The following is a 22,119-nucleotide window of genomic DNA, read 5'->3' as shown; positions in this document are numbered from 1 at the left end:
CTTTATGTGGCTGCTGAAGACAAGGTTATTGTGGCTGTTTTGACTCAAGAGACCGAAGGGAAGGAATATATTATTACATATTTAAGCCGACGACTTATTGATGCGGAAACGAGGTATACATTTATTGAGAAGTTATGTTTGTCTCTTTATTATGCTTGTACCAAATTGAGACATTATCTATTATCTAGTACTTGCATAGTAGTATATCAAACCGATGTGATCAAACATATGTTACAGAAACCGATTTTGAGTGGTAAAATCGGTAAGTGGGCTTATGCTTTGGTTGAGTATGATTTGGCTTGTGAACCTTTAAAATTTATGAGAGGCCAAATTGTAACGGATTTTATTGTTGAGCATTGGATTAATGACAAGCATGATTTAGAAGTCGGCTATATTGGTTGCACACCATGGAAGTTGTACTTTGATGGATCGGTTTGTGATGATGGTCAAGGGATTGGTGCTGTTCTTATTTCTCCGAATGGTGCTGTTTTTGAATTTTCAAACCGATTGGAAGAAGAGTGCACAAATAACCAAGTTGAATATGAGGCTCTTCTAATTGGCTTGGAATTCTTGCAATCCATGGGCGTGAAGCATGTTGAAGCCTTTGGAGATTCTCTTCTGGTGGTGCAGCAAGTATCTAAGGTATGCCAGTGTTATAATGGTTCTCTAAATGCATATCTTGATAAATGCCTCGATATTATTTCCTCTTTCAATGAATTTATTATCAAGCATATTCTGAGGGAGGAGAATAGAAAGGCAAATACTCTGGCGCAACAAGCATCTGGCTATAATGTTACAAAAAAATATGTCAACATTCGCAATCCGATGCAAACGAAAGCCGAGTGTCTGGTTCTGGACGTACCAGTCTGACCGGTCAGCGCAACCGGTCTGACCGCCCAGACCAGTCAAACCGGTCCAGAGACCGGTCTGACCGGTGATGCAGCTATTAGTTCTGATTTGGCCAAAAAAGATGATTCAATCGTCTCGGCCGAAGCCCAGGATTGGAGGGTTCCTCTTATGTCGTATTTGAGATATCCTGGTCGTGGTGCAGAGAGAAATATTCGGCGTTTGGCTTTCAAGTATGTTTTAATTGACGATGAACTTTATCGTCGAACTGCCGAAGATTTGCTCCTCAAATGTTTAGACTCGGATCAGGCTCGGGTTGCTATGGGTGAGGTTCATGAAGGTATTTGTGGTACTCATCAATCGGCTCCCAAGATGAAGTGGTTACTCAGAAGAGCTGGTTTCTATTGGCCAACCATGCTGTCCGATTGTTTTAGATACTATAAAGGGTGTGAAGAATGTCAGCGATTTGGTGATTTGCAATTGGTGCCTACTGCGTTGATGCATCCTATTATTAAACCATGGCCGTTCCGAGGTTGGGGGTTGGATTTTATTGGATAAATTAATCCTCCATCTTCAAAGGGGCATCGCTTCGTGTTAGTTGCTACAGATTATTTTACTAAGTGGACCGAAGCAGTTCCTTTGAAGAATATGACACATAGGGAGGTAATTGAGTTTATTACTGAGCATATTATTCATAGATTCGGCATTCCACAAACTTTGACAACAGATCAAGGTCCTTCATTTATATCAAAAGAGGTGCGTGCCTTTGCCGAATCTTATAAGATTAAGTTGCTCAATTCATCTCCATACTATGCTCAGGCCAATGGGCAAGCCAAGTCTAGTAATAAGATTTTGATCAAACTTGTCAAGAAGAAGATAGAAGAAAATCCTAAGAGGTGGCATGAGGTGTTATCCGAAGCATTGTGGGCTCATCGTATATCTAGACATGGTTCTACTAAGGTTACTCCTTTTGAGCTTGTGTATGGTCAAGAGGCCATTTTACCCGTTGAGGTAAATTTGGACGCATATAGGTTGGCAAAGCAAAATGACCTCTCTGCTGTTGATTACCATGATTTGATGATGGATAATATTGATGAGGTGACCGACAAGCGTTTGAAGGCTTTGAAGGAGATTGAGAAAGACAAGCTTCGGGTGGCCAGAGCTTACAACAAATAGGTAAAACTTAAATCTTTTCAGGTTGGGGATCTGGTTTGGAAGACAATTTTGCCTCTTGGGATGAAAAACAACAAGTTTGGCAAATGGTCGCCAAGTTGGGAGGGTCCATACAAGATTGTCAAAGTTATCTCCAGAAATTCATATATGGTGGAGACGGTGCAAGGTGAACGTCTACCCAGGGCTATCAATGGGAGATACTTGAAGAAATTCTATCCTAGCATTTGGCAAAGTGCGTGAAGACGAAGATGGCCGGTATTGGATATCGCCCTTAGTTTTATTTTTAGAGTTGTATGCTCTGTGTAAAACATGTACATCAAGATAGTTCTTGCTTTTTGGCTTGTGAAACTCACCAAAAAGCAGGGGGGCATATGTTGACAGCCAAATTTGGCACCTGCTGAGGTCGACCGGTCTGACCGGTCTGGTCTGTACAGTTCGAGTAGAATTATGGATTTTGTAAAGAGTCCTCATGTAATCCTACTCGTGAAGGGGTACGTCTTCCCCGGCCTATAAATATAAAGGCTAAGGCCGATTGAGGTTATTCCCAATCAAATCAATACAAAAAATCGCATTACTTTTACCTCTCAAACCCTGGTCTTTTCGAACCCTAGATTGCTTTCTTCCTTCGTCCTGGCGGTGTTTGAAGACGTTCTGAGTGGCTTGCCGACCTCAGAACAACCCTACGATCACGAGCTCCGATGGGGTCCCTCCCGAGCCCGCTGTTCTAGGTCTTCGCGAGTTCCCTGCTTGCACCGGTCATACCGGTCGGCGAAACCGGTCCGCCCAGGGTTTTCGCTGTGTTGATCGTTTTGACGATCGTCGCGCGTTCTAGCGCATTCGAGTGCGTTGGCGCAATTCTGTGTCCCCAGCGGAGTCGCCAAAATGTGTTGACACAAATCTCGGTCAACACACGAGAGCACTCGAACGTGCGAGTCGCAAAGGGACCGAAGAGCAGCAAGGCCACACGGACCGGTTAGACCGGATGAGCAAACCGGTCATACCGGTTTCTAGGGTTTCGCTGGAATCGGTCGTCTCGAGGGATAAGTATCACACTTACGTGGTGAAGAGCGGCAAGGTTTACGAGCAAACCAGCAAAGGATAACCAACGCGCTTAAGTGACGAAGAATGACTAGTTTACGAACAAACTAGCAAAGGCCGTCTAAGCTCTTGCCCAGGAGGGACCCCGTCGGGGCGTGAACGTCGCCGGACGTGCCCTAGGTCGACCAGTGAGCTTAGGACGCCATCAATGGCCGTGGAGATCACGATGGACAGCAAGGGAGATTGGAAAAGACTAGGGTTTAGAGGTAAAAAGTAGACGATTTTTTGTATTGATTCGATTGAGAATAACCTCAATTGGCCTTAGCCTTTATATTTATAGGCCAGTGAAGACGTAACCCTTCACGAGTAGGATTACATGAGGACTCTTTACAAAATCCCTAATTCTACTCGGACTGTACAGACCAGACCGGTCTGACCGGTCGGCCCGACCGGTCGACCTCAGCAGGTGCCAAATTTGACTGTCAACAGTGAGCATTCATAAGCTTCATTTATTTGATAGCGCAAAACCATGAAAGTTAAGATACTTGAGCTCTACTTTAAACTGTTAAGACATTTGAGTTCTGGGGTTCTTATAGCCATAGATAAGATTCATGTAGCCTACCACTGCAGCAATGTTTGCTTCCAATTTCTGGGGTTCTTATAGGCATAGATAAGATTCGTGCAGCCCACCACTCATTCTAGAAGAATGTTGTAGTTAATTCATTGCCTGCTGCTTGCATCTCTTCAAGTACAATTTTGGTTAAGCTGTGTACGCAGGTTTGCTCTGGTCAGTTTAGTACATTTATGGGTATTTTGTTACTCGGATCCTTTTTTTTACATTTATTCATTGACATAGTTTTAACCCCTTCCACTAAGGCAGTGAACTAATTGTGCTGGAAGGTTATAATACCAGAAAAGAACAAAATGTTGGATGTAAGATTATTGGTTCACCTATTCCTGTCCAAGCTTTAGACAATCTGTTTGTTACAACTACAATATGACATCTTCCAATTACTTTTTGCTATTGTAGCAGTTTATGTGTGCAATGCAATAAGCTAAGTGAAAGCTAAGCTTCATTTTGTAGGATCTGACCATAATTCATTTTGATTTGTTCACAGGGAGCTAATATTCATCATATTTTCTCTTTCTGGTAAGCCTTTCTACCCATCTCATGATTTGCTTATTTGCCATCCAATTAGTTTACTAGAAATCTCTTCTTTTGACATAAAATTGTACTGCTGGAATTATTTCAAATGCCATGTTTTCTTTGTTTTGCTAAGATGGCTTCAGAAGTCAACTGCAGAAGTAAAAAAAGAATTTGACAAAGTACTGCTCTGTGACATGTTATGATTTTCCTTAATCAATTTACTTCTATTTGATTTTTTGGTCCATTGTTCAAGTGATTTCATCTGAAATTTTGATATTGATGCTATAGCCTGAAAACACCTTCCTAAATAGTATCATGATAATTCATGAAGTTTGGGAAGTCTCAATTCGTGCTAAATTTGAGTGTGCACAGTTCGCTCTATCGAAGTAACATTTTTTATAGAAAATTTTATGACTTAATAATATAAGTGAACAACATTGAATAATATCTAAATTAACCATTCCTTATCCTTTTTGAAAGCAATTGTATATTTGAATGCTTGTGCTTACAAGTTTGTGCTTCTTTTTTGTTTAGGATGATTGTTCAAATAAATATAGATAGCCAAGTTTCTTCAATAAGAGTTTTCCTTCAAAATTTGAAAATCAGGGAATCTAGAGTTCATTTAGACAAGGATATTTTTACTTCAGCTTTAGAACAGAGATTTGGCTGATGCAGAGTGAACTCTATCAGAGAGTCGTCAGTTTGTCAGGTAACTATGATCACACTTTTCCTGATATGGTTTTAGTAATGTACTTCCAGCAAGGACTAGTTCTGGATGAGGACTTCGTGTAGTCCTTTAGTAGAAAGATGTTTTACAAAGATCAATTCCTACTATCTGAAAAAAAGTAAGAAAGATGTCTTACAAATAACTTCAGAGATTAATTACTATCTACTTTCTATTTCTATGAATGCAATGAGCCTGGTTTTAGAATGAACTGTTGGTTTTACTTTCAGTAGAAATTTAAGATAGTATTTTTCTTTAACAAAAGAAAATGTTATTAAATACTATGTAATATGTGCTTACAGGAGCATAATATATTTTCATGCAGGACAAATGTATGACACTGTAGGTGTTGAGATGATTCAAGGATGAAGTATGGAAACACAAGAAAGTTTACCCATTTCAGATGCCATGTATATTTTACTTCTGGCCTGGAATATTGTATATATTGTATAACATCCCTCTCTGTATCATTTTCTTCCATGTACAGAACAACTTATTGAATGGAAATATATGGTATATTTTATAACGAATCAAATTGTCATAATGGAAGTGCCACAACATATCCTAGTCAGTGCCACATCACATGAGATAAAAAAATTTATGACATTTTCTATCCTATGTGGCATATGTACAGTCATTCAAGCACACAGTTTGTGACGTTTCTTGGTATTGATTATGACGAAAAATGAGCGTCACAAATTAGCGATGATAGAATAATCATCATTAAATTTATGACGAAAAAATATGTTTTTGTCGCAGAAGACCTTTTATGACATGGTATAGGCGATGAACCGATTTTCGTCATGCAAATATCACAGATTATGAAAGACGATGAAAATACCACTTTCAGTGACATCAATGAAACGTCGCAAAAGCTCATATGTGTTGTAGTGACACCACATCTACGCTATTCCCTACTAACTCTAGAGGCGTACAGGGTTATCCTTTTCTATCTGGAGCCCAACTCTTGAGTCAAATGCTACTCTCTAAACATACACTCATCTAATATAAGGCAGATATGATAACTTGCAATCGAAACTCTAATTCTAAATAAGAAAGTCTTGGACACTTACAACCGAATAAGCATCTATCGAGGTACAAGCGGAGAAGAGCGCTGTTACCGGCGCCCCTCCTGAGTATGTCTACTCCTAACTTCCTAAGACAACTCTCACTCAAGTGAGAATTCAAGAGAAGAAGGTGTGATGTGATGTGTGTGGTGTGTGTTCATTTGGAGCCCCTCCCCTTGTATTTATAGGAGGGAGCCACCCCGGGAATGAAGCCAAACCGCCATTGGGGACCAACCATTCCTCGCCACATGTCACTGAGAGTCGGTGGGGCCCGTGGGCCGCCACCACATGGTCGGCCGGCCATGGGTTGTGCCCGTTCGGCCCGGTTCTTGGTTTGAAGGCTGCTAGGTGGGCCCTCATGTCATGTATATAGGTTTGGGTCTTAAGTCAGTTTGGGTGCTCTGGTGGGCTCGTAGATCCTCGTGAACACGCCTGATTTGTCAAGAAGATTTTACTTCGGATCGATGGCGTGTCACCTTGCTCATGGGCTGCATTCTCTTCTCATTTCCAAGCGTAAGCAACACTCATGCAGGAGCTGATGGTTTGCTCTTTCTAGATAACATAGGCAGGTATGAGACTTTATTCCCATGATTTTAGGCTCAAGATGACGCTTGAAATGAGTCGTTAGCAAGTGTCAACAATGTCATTCTGTTACCAAACCTGAATTTTTTGAACCAAATCTTAGGAAACCCATGATGTTTAAGTTGTTGATTAACTTGATATGATTTGATAAGAGACTCCTTACTCTCTCTCCTTGCACGACGGGGAAGTACAATTTCAGAAGATACATATTCCATGGCCAATAATTCCTTGTGTCTAACCTACCAAGGTCATATGTTGATTTACTTGGAAAGAAACCTTACACATATATGTGTCTTGCTATTAATTTTTTAGCTTTATCAAATCTTGTGACTGTTGACGGCTCTTAAGAGCCAAATCCATGCAGCCAACTCCTACATAAAGACATGAAAGATAAAAGCATCAAAGTTAGTGGTAGGGGTTTTTACTAACAAATTCGACAAGTCAAGGATAAATTCTTTTCAAACTTTTGTAAAACCCTAGTCCAGTAGCTGAGAAGCCAAGGAGATGGAATCAATACCGTTCTCCTCTTCGACCACCTGAAATATCATGGTAGATAAAAGTGAAGTTCAGAATAATCTTTATGCATGAGTCTTATCGAGGGAAGCAGTATCCGCCTTTTTAGTCCCGACAGGGGCACCCTTTAGTTCAGAATAATTCTTCAGTAGGAACATTAAAGAATTGAACAGAAAATATGAAATAGAATAAAAAGGTGCCTCTTTTATAGTCCTGGTTTGGTATATTGCCACAACCGGGACTAAGTCAGGGAATGACAGTCCCGGTTAGGAAACATGGACAACCAAGATTTTCCAACCGGACTATTTAGCTGTTATGTATTTGTGGACTGAAGTTTAGTCCAGGCTATGTTTATTCCGGACTAAAGTTTAGTCCTAGGAAATCCAAACCGGTTACGCCACGTTGCTAGCACTGCCCCAGCATGGATGGAGCCCACCTTGTACAGATGAAGATGAACATTTTACATCTAAAATAGGCGCTCACCACTCGCCCAGCTGTCCAACCCAACTCAGACATCCGAGTGCTGGGCCGTGTGATGATCCAACAACACATATACCAACAGTAGTTCCAGCCAGGCCGGACGTGCCAAGTCTTTTGGACACCATTGACAACATAGTATGTGAAACAGCAGCAGGAGCCGGTGCTGAAATTGGGGTAGGAGCGATCCATCCCTAGCGACGGAAACAAAAATATGGACATCACAAATATCTGATATTCGTATCCACTTAAATCATCAATATGGATATCCATCTCCATATTCGAATTTAATTTGATAGTAAGTGGATACATCCGAATCATATTTTCATTGATTTCCTCTATCCGATTTTACATCTATATTCAATATATCCGACACTATCTGTATCCGTATTCATAAAAACTATTTTAAAGTTATAACCATTTTCCATAACCAATGTTATTAATTTTTATAACAAAGATCTTAGAAGATTAAGTTGACTTTTAAAAATTCTTGTTTTATCTATATATGGGTGAAACTACTTTTATAACTTTTATTTATATATTTAAAATATTATTTATATATTTATTGAAATATATTTCTATTTCTAGTTTTATTTTTATGTATTTATTTATTAAACTATTTGTTGATGAATATGATATTTTTTACTTGCTATCTTTTGTAATATTGTTATAATTTACTTTCTACATGTATAACAATTTTTATTTCTATACTACCAATAATATAAAAAATTAGCCAAATATTATCTTATATATCGAGTAAATATCCGAATACAAATCTGAATTTGAGGTATCGGTTTTGCATTTGTATTCGTGAATATTCGAATCTGTATCCATATTCGAGTTAAAATATGCTAAAAATGCTATCCCATAATGTTCCATACGAATCCGATCCACTTGGATTGTTATCCATCCCCGATCCAAACACGTTAGCGGCTAGCTCGTCAATGGGCATCGATGCAGTGTGCCTAGCTGGGCATGGCCTCACCCTCAGCTCACGCATGCGTATGTGCAGCAGCGGCGCCTCCATTCATTTTGCCTACCTTTTGCAATGATCAGTAGATATCTCCATCATTCCATTCCGCAAACTGATGTATGAGTCACTGTGCATCGCCCATCTTTCCAAACCGTCCACGTCTTGGAGTAGGCATCTGTTGATGACCAAAATTGGCACAACTAGTGGAACCGGTCAGACCGCTTCTCTAAACCGGTCAGACCGGTCTGGTCAACTTGTTCAAAATGCAAAATAGACTTCACCATTGGATAGCTCGTCGAGTAGATCAAGATTCATATATAGAACATTCAATTTGGAGTTCGGATGAGAGAGTTATGACTTCGGGAAGATCTGATCCAGACCCAGACTGGTCAGACCGGTTGGCCAGGGCGGTCTGACCAGTCCAGACAGTCCAGTCCGAGTTAGGAGTTGTATTTTGATAAGGAATTAATTAGGTTTTCAACTCCTAATGGGATAAGACCATCCCTCCCTATAAATATAAGGGTCAGTTGGATCCATGCCACTACAATTTCACGATTTTTGATTTCATGTTGAAATCGATGCCATTGAGTGGCATGATTTTCAACGTAAAACCCAATTTCACGGAGTTGTGGTGGCATGAATCGAATTTTCCCTAAATATAAAGGGTCACGGTCGATTGAGGGTATCCAATCGATCAAAAACACATCAATACATTACTTTTCTTTATGTTTATTGCCTTTACTTTTATCTCCAAACTCTAGCTCTTCCAACCCCAATCTGTTGTTCCTCCTTCGTCTCCATGACGTCTGAAGGCGTTCTAGGTGGTCTGCCGATCCTAGAACAACCCTACATGCGCCTGCCCTGACGGGGTCCCTCCCGGTGAGCGTTCGTCGGACTTCACCGTTCTACACCGGCGAACCGGTCTGATCGATCCCTCTGACCGGTCTAAACGCCCTGAGCATCGGTGCTGCGTTTGTGCCGTCCTCGCTGCGCGATCTAGTGCGTTCGTGTGTTGGCCCTAAATTTACGCCAACACATTTTGGCGACTCCGCTGGAAAAGAAAGATCTTGGTTATTTAAAACCGATCTAATCTACTCCATCTACCACCATGGTGAAGCTATTGAATCCTGGTGAGATAGATCCCGATAGCATCAACAGACCATCTGTTGATGAGTTGCCACCCGAAAATCGTCAAGCTTATGAAGCCTTCATAAAGAAGTGTGAAGAGGAGAACAAACGGCGCAAGGAAAAAGAAATTGAAGAAAAGCGTCGGTGATGTCTTAAAGGACAAGGAGGTGGTCATTCTTTCGGATGAAGAGGAGCAAGCCAAATCAAGTGCCACTGTAAGTGCTACAACATCATCTACTTTGGAGCAAATTACTCAATTGGTGGTTAGTGGTCAAAAAAAGATACTTGCTACTGTTCAAAATATGATTGATAAATCATTAGGAAAGTAGCCTTTGATTAATGATGGTAGTGCTCCTAAGTTTAATGTTGATAGTACTTTTCAGTATAATACCATGCCTCCTGAATCATCGGCAGCATTTATGCCTCATTATGGTATGCCGATGAATTTTTATAATGGTCAGAAAAGTCCAGATCAGTACCGAGCACATGAAGCGGTCGGACCGGTCACTCCAACCGGTCAGACCGGTCATGGAGGACCGGTGCCTACCGGTCCAACTGGTTCTGGAGCTTTAGTTGCATATTCTTCTTCTCTTGAACCAATTACTAGTTTACCTCATGTTTCGGCTGGCTTTAGCCGAATGAATAATTCATATACTATGCCATCTCAGGGTTCAGGTTATTTATATGGCACAATGCCAAATAATGGACATTTGCGGCAAATACTATATGCACAACCGAACCATGCACCGCATGTGTCGAATAATTCTAGTGTTAATATACAAAAGCCAAATGATTCTTATTTTACTTAAATACTTGAGAAACATAAGTAAGATTTGGCCATTATGTTTAAAGAAACTTTCGTCGTAGAATTTAAGGACAAAACTCTTGTTTGTCAAAAGCCTTATCCTGAGAGTTTTGATTCTATTCTATATCCTCAGAATTTTAGAGTGCCATAATTTATTAAATTTACTGGGGAGGATAGTAGAACTACATGGGAGCATGTTAGTCAGTTTAATGCACAAATGAGAATTTATGGGAGTCTTGATCATTTGAAAATTAGAATGTTCCCTTTGTCATTATCTGGTACTACTTTTTCATGGTTTTCGGCATTAGCTCCTAATTCTGTGCAAACATTGTCTCAATTAGAGAGTAAATTTTATGATCATTTTTATAATGGTGAAAATGAGTTGAGGCTATGTCATTTAACATCAGTTAAGCAGAAGCATGATGAGTCTATTGCTGAATTTATTAGAAGATTTAGAGATACAAAAAAACTGATGTTATAGCTTGGTTATTTCTGAAAAGGATCTTGCCGAATTAGCTCTTAATGGTTTGAGGTCTCATATTAAAGAAAAATTAGAAGGATATGAGTTCTTAACCATTAATCAAGTTTTGCAAAGAGCTTTGGCTCAAGAAAGCTGTGTCTGCACAATAGAACTGTATTTATTTTGTGCATCATGTGCTTAAATTGTGTGAGCAAGGGTCTTGTTTTAAAAATATAAGGTTAATTGTGTAAATATGATTTGTTGCATGGTCCTTTCTATAATTTAATTTGATAGGGTGTGCAAATGTTGCTTTTGTGGAGGATTTATTTGCAAAATTCAGTGCAATCATTACATGGCAGAAAATTTTACATTTCAGTCTAAATTTAAGGTGGATTTGCATTGGAAAAGACAAAAGTCCATTAAATTCAAAATCCTTTCCATGTTTTCAAAATAACTCTTTAACCTTTCATCAAATCAATTTTTGCACAACACCAAAGTTGTAGATCTTGAAAAGTTGATCAACTTTCATGTTGGGCACTTTTTCATTTGAGCCCTAGTTTAGGAGTTATTTTTATTTTACAGTAGGATCCCTGGATTTTTTAGAAATTACAAAAAGGTCCAACAGTCTTCTTCCACCTCTCTCCCTCTCTGCTTCGCTCTGCTGCCGGCGCAGAGCGGCGCCGCCGCCGCCGAGGAGGGCCGCAAGCCAGCTCCTGCTTCCCCACCGCCACACGCGGCACCTCCGTGACCCTTTGGCCCCACTCCCCTCCGCACTGGATCCCTCCTCCCCTCGCCACGCCGCCCAGTCGAGCTCCGCGGCCGCCACCTCGCTGTCGCTGTGGCTAGCTCGGGAGAGAGCCCCAGCTCCCCATCTCTCACGCGCCTTAGCACCATTGTACACCCCGCAACGCATTCCTCTCGCTCTCTCACCAGCTCCCCGCCCCGAACCCCCAGAACACCGCCGCCGTCCGCCCGCACGCCGGCGAGCTCGAGCTCACCGTCGCCCCGCCATTCCAGACCTCCGCCACCCACGCAGACCCCACCATCAACTCCGCCTAGCCCTCACGCAGCTCCCCGACCGCTCCTTGTCGCCTATCGACCACCGGAGCACCCTCACCGCCGATCCCGTACTCCGAACCGCCGCTGCTCGCCGTCGACGAGCCACTACCGGCCGTCCCAGCTCCAACCAAAGCCACCCACGGGTTCCTCTCGACGCTGTGGTGCTTACCCACCACTTTTCCCCAACCCCCGGTGAGCCCCCTTGCCGGATTTTGGTATACTCAGCCTTGCTGTTGAATCCTTTTTCAGGATTCGGTTTTGAGGACCAGATCGCTAGTCTGACTTGGCCCTTCTCTTTGCCCCTGGCTGGTCCGTTGAGTGGGATCCGTCTCCGGCCGGCAATGACCCCGACTAGTGATATCTTGCTTGGGCTAGCTTGGTATACTTTTGCGATGTGTTGTAGCCATCGTGTTTTCTTTCCGCTGCTTAACTCTGAAATTTAAACTTATGTTTTGTATAATGTTTTACTGAGTTTGTAATTGTAATAATACTTTGAACTTGTTGTAATAACTGCTATGCCTGTGTTGTAAAATATATGGTTGTGATATCTCTAGACTCGCCTTCGTGCGGGGTATACTTGTTCGATCCGAGATCCCGTGGTTGTATCGGGACGTTACCCGATAGACCAAGAATTATTCCGTTTGAAGTGCGTTTGAGTCGGTGTTGCCTTTATGGTGATGGCTAGCGCACTTGAGCCGGGATAATTCAGGTGGTTCTGCCACAAAAACCGAAGCAAAGAGTCCAAGTTTAAATCTGATCATCTTGGTATGCATATGTTACATGGTGATTCTTCAGACGATGAGAATAGTGAGGTTTATGCAGCTGAATTTGTATGGTCATCTAGCGATAAACCTAGCACTTGTGCTTCTTTAAAGCTGATTCCCAAAAATCGGCATAATGAAATTAAATACACATTCGATGTGTCTAAGGGTGATAGAATCTTCGATGAGTTAGCAAAGCCTGGAAAGATGAATTTCTCTCACACTATTCCATTGGTAGATGAGTTGAAGCGGCGTACTTATTGTAAGTTGCATAATACCTTCTCTCATGCTACAAATGATTGCAATATTCTTCATAGACAAATACAATCGACCATAAATGAAGGATGATTGATTATTTCTGGAATGCAAATTGATCAAAATCCTTTTCCAATGCATACGCATGTGCTTGAGTCGAAAAATCCCAAAGTTTTAATTGGACCGAATCAAGCCGAATCAATAAAGGGAAAAAAATGTTGTCATTGGAGAAGAGAGTCCTGAGAAGAAGATGCTACAGAACAAAACTTCACGAGCTACTTCAACACTCGGGGGGGGGGGCCATACCGCAATACAAAAAGAAGGCCGACTGGAAGTCGACCGGTCTGACCGGATCTAGCTGCGGTCTGATTGGTACCAAGACCGGTCGGACCGGAGCATCCAGTGAATCTGGAGGTTCCTCCAAAAGCAAAATGCGGCCGAGTTTTAAAGAACTCTTGGCTAAATATGTGAAGTAAGAAGCTATTCAGAAGGAGAAGCAATCAGGTGAAGCCAAGAATGTGAGTTCATCATCAAAACTTCAAGAGCAATCGGTTTGTTATTCACATCAAAGTAATTATTATGGGTCGTTTACTCCCTGTTTTCACCCTTATTTTTATACGCCTATGGATTATAGTAGGATGCATATGCAATTATATTACATTCAGTATCCTCCTATATATCCAAATCATGCTTCACCACAAAGACTGATTGTTGCTAGCAACGATCTGGCCAAAAGGGATTGTGATTGCAGCAAGGAGGGTAGAAAGAACACAAATCAATACTCAAAATACTTACAGCCGAGCTGGTGTCCCTCAGGCTTGTCTCATACCGAGAAACAAAGACTGCAACGTATGCGCAAGAGAGAATCAATGGAGCAACAAGTGGAGGTCGAGCCAATAAAACCAGTAGCCATAAAGAAAGTTTGGAGACCGAAGCAAGTTGTTTCGTCATCAACTTGAAGAAAAGCAAGTTATGGCCGACAATCTTATCGCCCTTAGAACAAATATATGGCCGATTTGTTAATCATCGCCCTTAGACAATTTTGGTCTAGAGAAGTGTTCTTTGACACGTAAGCTTTGCCAAAGCACAGGAGGGCATATGTTGACGACCAAAATTGGCACAACTGGAGGAACCGGTCAGACCGCTTCTCTAAACCGATCAGACCGCTTCTCTAAACCGGTCAGACCAGTCTGGTCAACTTGTTCAAAATGCAAAATAGACTTCACCATTGGATAGCTCTCGTCGAGTAGATCAAGATTCATTATAGAACATCCAATTTGAAGTTCGGATGAGAGAGTTATGACTTCGGGAAGATCTGATCCAGACCCAGACCGGCCAGACCGGTTGGCCAGGGCGGTCTGCCGGTCCAGGCAGCCCAGTCCGAGTTAGGTGTTGTATTTTAACACGAAATTAATTAAGTTTTCAACTCCTAATGGGATCAGACCATCCCTCCCTATAAATATAAAGGGTCACGGCTGATTGAGGGTATCCAATCGATCAAAAACACATCAATATATTACTTTTCTTTATGTTTATTGTCTTTACTTTTATCTCCAAAGCCTAGCTCTTCCAACCCCAATCTGCTGTTCTTCCTTCGTCTCCGCGACGTCTGAAGGCATTTTAGGTGGCCTGCCGATCTTAGAACAAACCTACGTGTGCCTGCCCTGACGGGGTCCCTCCCGGGTGAGCGTTCGTTGGACTTCACCGTTGTACACCGGTGAACCGGTCTGACCGGTCTAACCGCCCTGAGCATCGGTGTTGCGTTTGTGCCGTCGCTCGCTGCGCGATCTAGCGTGTTCGTGTGTTGGCTCAAAATTTGCGCCAACAGCATCGCTGCTGTACAGTAAGCAGTGGATGTGCATGCAGAAAGCAGAGGAAGCGGCTCTGAGGTAGAGCTGGGACTTGGGCCGTGACATTTTGGGCAGGCTGTGGCACGATCGTTGGGCACGACCCAAAGCACGGCACGACACGAAACATTTTGGGCCGTGCCGGCACGACACACAGCTAGAGAAATGGACATTAGTACCGGGCCAGAACCCCCGATTAGTAGCGGTCGGGCTCCCGGTACCGCTTGGCCAGCCAATACGCACGGTACTAAATGAGTCATTTATTATCGATCGATAACACCGACCAGTACTAAACGGCTTTGTGCCCAAAAAATAAAGAAAAAATTGAGGAACAGCTAGGAGGCTACCGCATATGTCACAAGTCACGCGAAATATGCGCGTGCGCGGTCCGTCAGAATCGAACTCACGACCTCCGACCTCGCGCGACCCTTCCTTACCATCCCACCTACACAACAATTTGTCACTGGATGAAAGATGTATTCCTTTTGAAGTAACCCCCGGAGGACTAGTACCGGCCGGTGGGTTGGCCCGGTACTAAAATGGCTCTAGGGGCTTTCAAATTTGGACCCGGTACTAAAATGGCTTCTGGGCAACTTTAGTACCGGACCAAAGCGTGACTGTTACAAACAGCGGGGACAAATGAGCCATTTTTTGGTAGTGACATGAACACGATGGCCATGACGTGCCTAATATCTCAGCACGACGGGTCGTATGGCACAACCCGCATATTGGGCCGTGCTTGGGCCGGCATGGCATGAAAATAGCCCATCAGCCCGTACATAGCCCGTTATTCTACTATGTCAATTAATTTTCCTTTGTAATTAACAACAATCATGTATAAGAAAATATTGTTCATTCAAGAAAATTATGAATTTTTTCTACCATCGATAGTTTATTATGTGCTTCCTAATTGCAATAGTAACATTTCTACATTGATGTGTATAAATTAAATTGTAAGTATTCGGATTGCCGTGCTTGGGCCAGCACGGCACAGCACAATGTGCCGACCGTGTCGAGTAATCTAGGCCCAACACGGCACGACCCAAGTCCCAGCTCTACTATGAGGTCTGCACAATGATATTTGAGGTGTACTGTGCACATTTCCCATGATGAACAGTTAGCCTGTCGCTCATTTTCTCGAGTGGATGAGTATATTTTTGAGGCGTTGGGTGGTGTACACATTATTTTGAGGACCTGTATTCGAGAAGGTTTTATTTCTTGCAATTATTGAGGACATAATCTGGTCTCCCCTTTTTTTCGATTTTTGGAAGTTCTCTCCTCTTGCAGTTATCAGTTATGAGAACACAATACATAAGGTTCTCGATATGATAGTCATGTTTTATGTTATGCATACTCAAATGGAAGCGAAATTTGCAACAAATTCTTGAAACAGAAAAACACGGTTGGGAGGAATGCGAAGAACGTGGCTATATATACGTTAGCCAGGTTCAGTTTGTTAGTAGGTTAGTTATCTAATGCCTAACTATATCCACGTCAACTACATGGGCTTGTCTGACAACCCTGCTAATAACATAGTCCCTAGAAAAAGTTTCTACTAATGCGACCCAACAGGCAACACCCAACTACATCTTTCGACCAAACACTAGACGCATCAGCCCTAAACGTACTACCATAGCGAGCCAATCATCCATAGAAGAGCCATGACACCACCCGTGCCGTTCTTGTTTAAGCCTCCCTGCTTCAATCAGGTAGCCCGAAACAGCAGGTGCTCACCCATCACGACGCGCCGAGCCGTCCGACCCAACTCCAGATCCGAGTGCCGGACCATGTGAGCCAGCGAGCACAGATACCTACTGTGGTGCCGGCCGGGCGTGCTCAACTCGACGACATCGTACGCGCAACAGCGACTGTCGTCAGAGAGAAAGCAGCTTGCACATTCTCCCTTCACGGGCACCACGCACATGCGCGCCCCTTCATCCACAATTTTGCTTCGCTTCATCGTTCAAAGTGTCAATAATAATTCATCTATTTCTGCAAAGCTGTGCCCGTCCATCTGACCGAAGTTTGGAGTGACAGTTATGGGCATTGACAACTGCTGTGTTCAGGCGATCCATCGATGGAAGATCTAGCATGTAGAGCACTATGGCGATCGAGATGGCCTCTGCACATGCCCACACAAACACATGGGCACCGTATGCGCATTAGGTACCGTCTTGCCGTCTTGTTTCGTATGATGCACCGTAGCTTCCAGAAGCCATCTCTCGGCGTCTGATGGCCACGCGAGGCCCGGCCGGGAGCCAGACTCCTCTATTTAAGTTGACCTCGATCACTCACTAATCACTTGCCAAGAACCCAGAGAGATTCATAAGCTCATCAGTTCATTTGTTTCCTCCTCTTTGTATCTAGCTTCTGCTTCCGTGTTGTACGTCACGCCCATACACATCTCTATCTTGCTCTCGTAGTCGTAGAGAGCTAGCTCGTATTCTATTGAGACTTCATCACCATTATCTTCAAGGCAGTGATCATGGTCTCCCCGGACACCATCCGCACCGCCATTGGCGTCATCGGTTAGTACTCACCGCCGCCACCCCCGAGCGACGCCTACCTGCATGTGCATATATATGCAAAGAGATTGATATAAATAGCAGATAATGCACAGAGCACCTGCAACTGCTATGGTAAAAATGGCACTAACCGATCAAGTTAGGTGTGGGACTCTTTTAGTTGTTTGCTCCTTCCCTTCTGCACTCCCGTGGCCTCCTTAATTTTCCACGCATTGCATCTCTCTTTTCTCACGGCATTTCTTCTTTTTTTTTTGCCAGGCTAGCTTTATTTTGAAATGTTTGGGTCAATGCAAAAACTTGCAAAGCATCATTCCCCAGATTTCCTGGAGCCCTATTCATTTTGCATCTTGTTCATAATTTGCGTCAAACTCAATTGGAGTTTTCCTTTCCACACATGGAAGGGCTATATGTTCACTTATGGATTTTTTTTCTCTGCATCTTGCAGGCAATGGGACTGCCCTGGTGCTCTTTCTCTCCCCATTGTAAGAATTCCATTCCTTCGTTATTCGTTAACAGCCATGTACGTACGTACACAATTCGTATTAATTCATACACAAAAATAAATAAATGTACGTCGGAAAACGTCCAGGCCGACGTTCATCCGCATCTGGAAGAAGGGGTCGGTGGAGCAGTACTCGCCAGTGCCGTACGTGGCGACGCTCCTCAACTGCATGATATGGGTGCTGTACGGCCTGCCGCTGGTCCACCCCCACAGCATGCTCGTCGTCACCATCAACGGCACCGGCCTGGTCATCGAGCTTGTCTACGTCACGCTCTTCCTCCTCTGCTCCAGGGGCGCCGCCCGCCGCAAGGTCTCCATCCTCCTCGCCGCCGAGGTCGCCTTCGTCGGCGCCGTCGCTATCCTCGTGCTCAGCCTGGCGCACACCTACGAGCGGAGGTCCATGATCGTCGGCATCCTCGGCGTCCTCTTCGGCATCGGCATGTACGCGGCACCGCTCTCCGTCATGGTACGTGCCACGGGATTACTAAGTATTGTAGGCGGTTGTCAGCGTCAGGAGATTTTTTTTCTTAACCATCTTTTGTTTTTTTTTTGTCACGTCTTGTTCCACTTTCACTTTCATTCACTGGCACTGGTTCTTTCTGTGTGAAGACTTTTGATTTTGATTTATTTAGTTTTATATTTTTCTTGCGTTGATCCCTCATCCTTACCATGCTAATGTTTCTTTTCTGTGTGTGTGCTCTACTTTTGTGTATGGATCAGAAAATAGTGATCCAGACGAAGAGCGTGGAGTACATGCCTCTATCCCTGTCCCTGGCCTCCCTAGTGAACGCCATCTGCTGGACTGCATACGCCCTCATCAAATTCGACCTCTACATCACCGTAAGTTACTGACATTTGATTATGTGTTCTAGGGCCACAACATCACTTAGTGCTCTCAGCAACTAAAACAATTGGAAATAACACAATTGCAAAAAAAAAAAGCAGCGTAAATTAAACAATGCTTTATAGGGTAGTTAGGCAGCATTTGAACACGTTGCTGTTTTTGGCTACTGACAGAGTGACAGATAGTCTTTATTCTTTGTGTTCTGAATTGGCTCTTAATATAATTTGATTTATGTAGATCCCCAACGGGCTAGGGGTGCTCTTTGCTGGGGCGCAGGTGGTCCTGTACGCCATCTACTACAAGTCCACCCAGGAGATCATCCAGGCGCGCAAGCGCATGGCAAACCAGGTCGCTATGACCGAGGTCGTCGTCTAACAATGGCAAGACCAACAACTACGCCGGCGCCAGCCTCTACGGATGAAGAGATCGATGATACCAAGCTTATGGAAGGCATTATCTCTGTACTGTGTGATTACCAGCTATCAATTAACAAGTCGCCGTTGTGTGATTGTTTCTTCCCACAAGGGATGAAAGCCTGTATGTGTCCTTTTGTTGCCTAAGTTCTCGAGCAGCTGGTCGGAGTCACGGGCCTCATTAGCTGGGACAACAATGATGGATATTATTCCACCTTCCGATTAATGTTTAGCTTATTTGCACTGTCTAGAGGTACTTACACAGCCAGACAACGGAACATTCGTCTGCACACATTTAGTACCGGGACCAAAGAATAATAGTGTCCCGGGGAGCCATTTAGTACCTGCTGTAGCCACCAGCTACCACTACAGTTGCCGGCTGGCAACGGCTAGATTTCCCTAGCGATAACTTAGTGCTGGCTGGTGGCTACAGCCAGTACAAAATAGCACATAGGACAGTTAGTACTGGTTGGTGGCTCCAACCGGTACTAAGTGAAGATATCTAGTACCATCTGGTACTAATGCACCTTCTATATGTCAGCACCTTCCTCCTCACCAAGCCCGAGCCAATCATTTGACTGAGCTCGGGCTTATTTTTCTCCATGATATTTCTTTAGAGAGGTGTTGCTCATTTTTCTCAAGTTTTGTAGGGATTTCACTTATCCAAATGCTCAAAAGGTTAGCAACTTCATCCTTTCTTCTTTGATGGTCTTTATACTTCGTTTCATGCTTTATACTCAAAGAAATTTGTGATTTTTAGAAACAGTGAGGATGTGTATATTTTTTATTTATATATTCATTTGAGATATATAGAAGCAATGACTTGAATTTGGGAGAAGATTTATTGGATAGTTTGCATGTGGCGAATTTAGAGTGATTTTTCAATTATTTCCAAGTGACATGGTTAGTCTACTAGTTGTTATGCTTTGTAGCTAGAGAAATTTATGATTTTTGGAACACAACTACAAAAATGATTTGTAGCACCGCCCTTTTTTGTTTAGAAGCAGGTTAAAATGCAACCCGCTTCTACAAATGGAGTGGAGCTACTGTAGCAGTTGACCCGCCTCTGAAAGCATTTCTAGGGACAGGCGATGACGTCACCCGTCCGTGGAAATGGCCACCCTTTTTAGAAATTCACATATATACATAAAGAAAATATTCTAGACAAATATTATATAAATAAATATATCTAACATATATGTTATTGGAGTTCATACATACATACATTCCCTATTTAACACCCATGGTGTTGAATAAGTATCTAACACGCTGACCAGCCACCGTGCCATGGAACAACTGTTGATTCACGCATAGACCCAACCCAACTAGCATCCATCCGCAACCGAAAAATTAAGAAGTTGTAAGGAACATGGCTCCATTAGGCCATTGTTTGTGATTTTGGTGATTGTGTGACAACATAATCTTTGGCACTAACAAGTTTGTGAGATAGTATTTGTAGAATTTCTAGGTCCCACAGATGTAATCAAATGTGTCCAATTCGCCGTCAAGACGTCCAAGTCAAAGTGAAAAACCAAAGATAGAATATATCTGAAGTGTCCAAATGACAGCCGCGGCGGATTGAACAAGTGCAGCAAAATGTAGAGCACCGGTTAAATCGACACTTGGTGACAGGTTAAACCGACGGTAGTGTGTCGGTGCATTGGATCCTGCACTGCTGGACCAATTGAAGAAATTCCTTTAGCACTGGTTAAACCAACGGCGCATCAACAGGCGTCGGTGCATTGACCTTGACATTGTCCAAAGAGTATGTCAAGCGACTAAGAGCAAACTCTTCAGCACCGGTTAAACCGATGGATCACTTGGAGGCGTCAGTGCATTGGTTGGATCATTATCAGAGAGCTGTAAGGGTGCAGGGGGTAACATTTGGAGCATAGTGATGGGTAACAAAATCGGCCATGACTTGCCCTTTAATAGCTTCAGCAGATTCATATCGCAAATGACAACATGTATTTGACAACATCGTCTTTGCAAGATGTACTCAGCCGATAATAAATAATGTCTAAGCTTGGTGTATGAAAACTACAAGCATAAATATAGCCTTTTGATGGGAGAATACCTAGTTTCTGCATCCAAGAGTCTTCTACTGACGTAATAAATCACGTGTTTCTTTCTTTCAAACTCTTGAATATGGGCCGATCCTATAGCACATTCATCAGCTGATAGATATAATTTGAACGGCTTGTTCTTCTAATGTGGGATCAACAATGGTGGAGCCACCAGATATTGTTTTATATCATCAAGAGTTTCTGCTACTCTTCTCCCCAAACAAACTTCTGATCGGCCTTTAACTTCAACAATTGACTGAACCGTTGAATTATCCCGAATAAATAAATTATAATTCTCCATATGAAATTGATTTTACCAATCAATGACTCAAGTTGCTTCTTGTTTTTTGGAGCAATTACTTTGTTAATAGCACCAATGCTCTTCTACCCAATTTCAACCCCTCATTATGGACCATGAAACCCAAGATCTGACTAGCTGATACACCAAAATCATACTGTTCGGATTCATCTTTAACCCATGTTCCCTAGTACACCAAAATCATAACTTTTCTTCATGAAAAGTATTATCCTCATATCCTGGAGTATAGGACCTCACGAAACAATGTTATTTTCAGTAATGAAGCTTTCTCCACCACCGCCAAAGTTTGCTTCAAAAAATAATTTTCCATGGTTAGCCATAGGGCAAAAAGGAAATACTTTCCTGGAATTTACAATGGCTCGAGTCTATTGGAAATACTACTTTTTTTGTAAACTCTTCTAGTTCAATTTTAAATTCCAGGGACAAAGCTTTAGTACTTTTATTTGTGTGTTGGAAATAATGCTCACCCTATTTTTTAGAAAAGAACAAATTCATATCTTATTGTGAACTATATCTGATATATTTGTATCTTTGTTCTATAAACATATATGCACTGTGCACCTACTACAGACAAAGCTTAGTACTTTATTACTTT

General features: G+C 42.6%; 1 protein-coding gene and 1 long non-coding RNA gene across 3 annotated transcripts; both read left to right on the top strand.

The window, feature by feature from the left end:
- Positions 1-3,693: 3,693 nt before the first annotated feature.
- On the top strand, positions 3,694-5,463 carry LOC120699169. Of its 2 annotated transcripts, XR_005685264.1 has the most exons (3): positions 3,694-4,207; positions 4,739-4,913; positions 5,254-5,463. It is a non-coding gene; the product is annotated as an uncharacterized LOC120699169 (long non-coding RNA). The 2 variants fall into 2 exon arrangements; XR_005685261.1 differs by having other exon boundaries at positions 3,694-4,913.
- Positions 5,464-17,340: 11,877 nt separating this feature from the next.
- LOC120699165 (bidirectional sugar transporter SWEET4-like) lies at positions 17,341-19,101 on the top strand. Its single transcript, XM_039983051.1, has 5 exons — positions 17,341-17,383; positions 17,826-17,862; positions 17,970-18,348; positions 18,603-18,722; positions 18,964-19,101. Exons 1-5 carry the CDS (start codon positions 17,341-17,343, stop codon positions 19,099-19,101), a joined length of 717 nt encoding a protein of 238 aa, XP_039838985.1.
- The last annotated feature ends 3,018 nt before the right edge of the window (positions 19,102-22,119 follow it).

Source organism: Panicum virgatum, chromosome 1K (assembly GCF_016808335.1).
Source record: "Panicum virgatum strain AP13 chromosome 1K, P.virgatum_v5, whole genome shotgun sequence".
Lineage (NCBI taxonomy): Eukaryota > Viridiplantae > Streptophyta > Magnoliopsida > Poales > Poaceae > Panicum > Panicum virgatum.
Note: the sequence above shows the minus strand (reverse complement) of the source record. Positions and strands in the feature narration are given on the sequence as shown.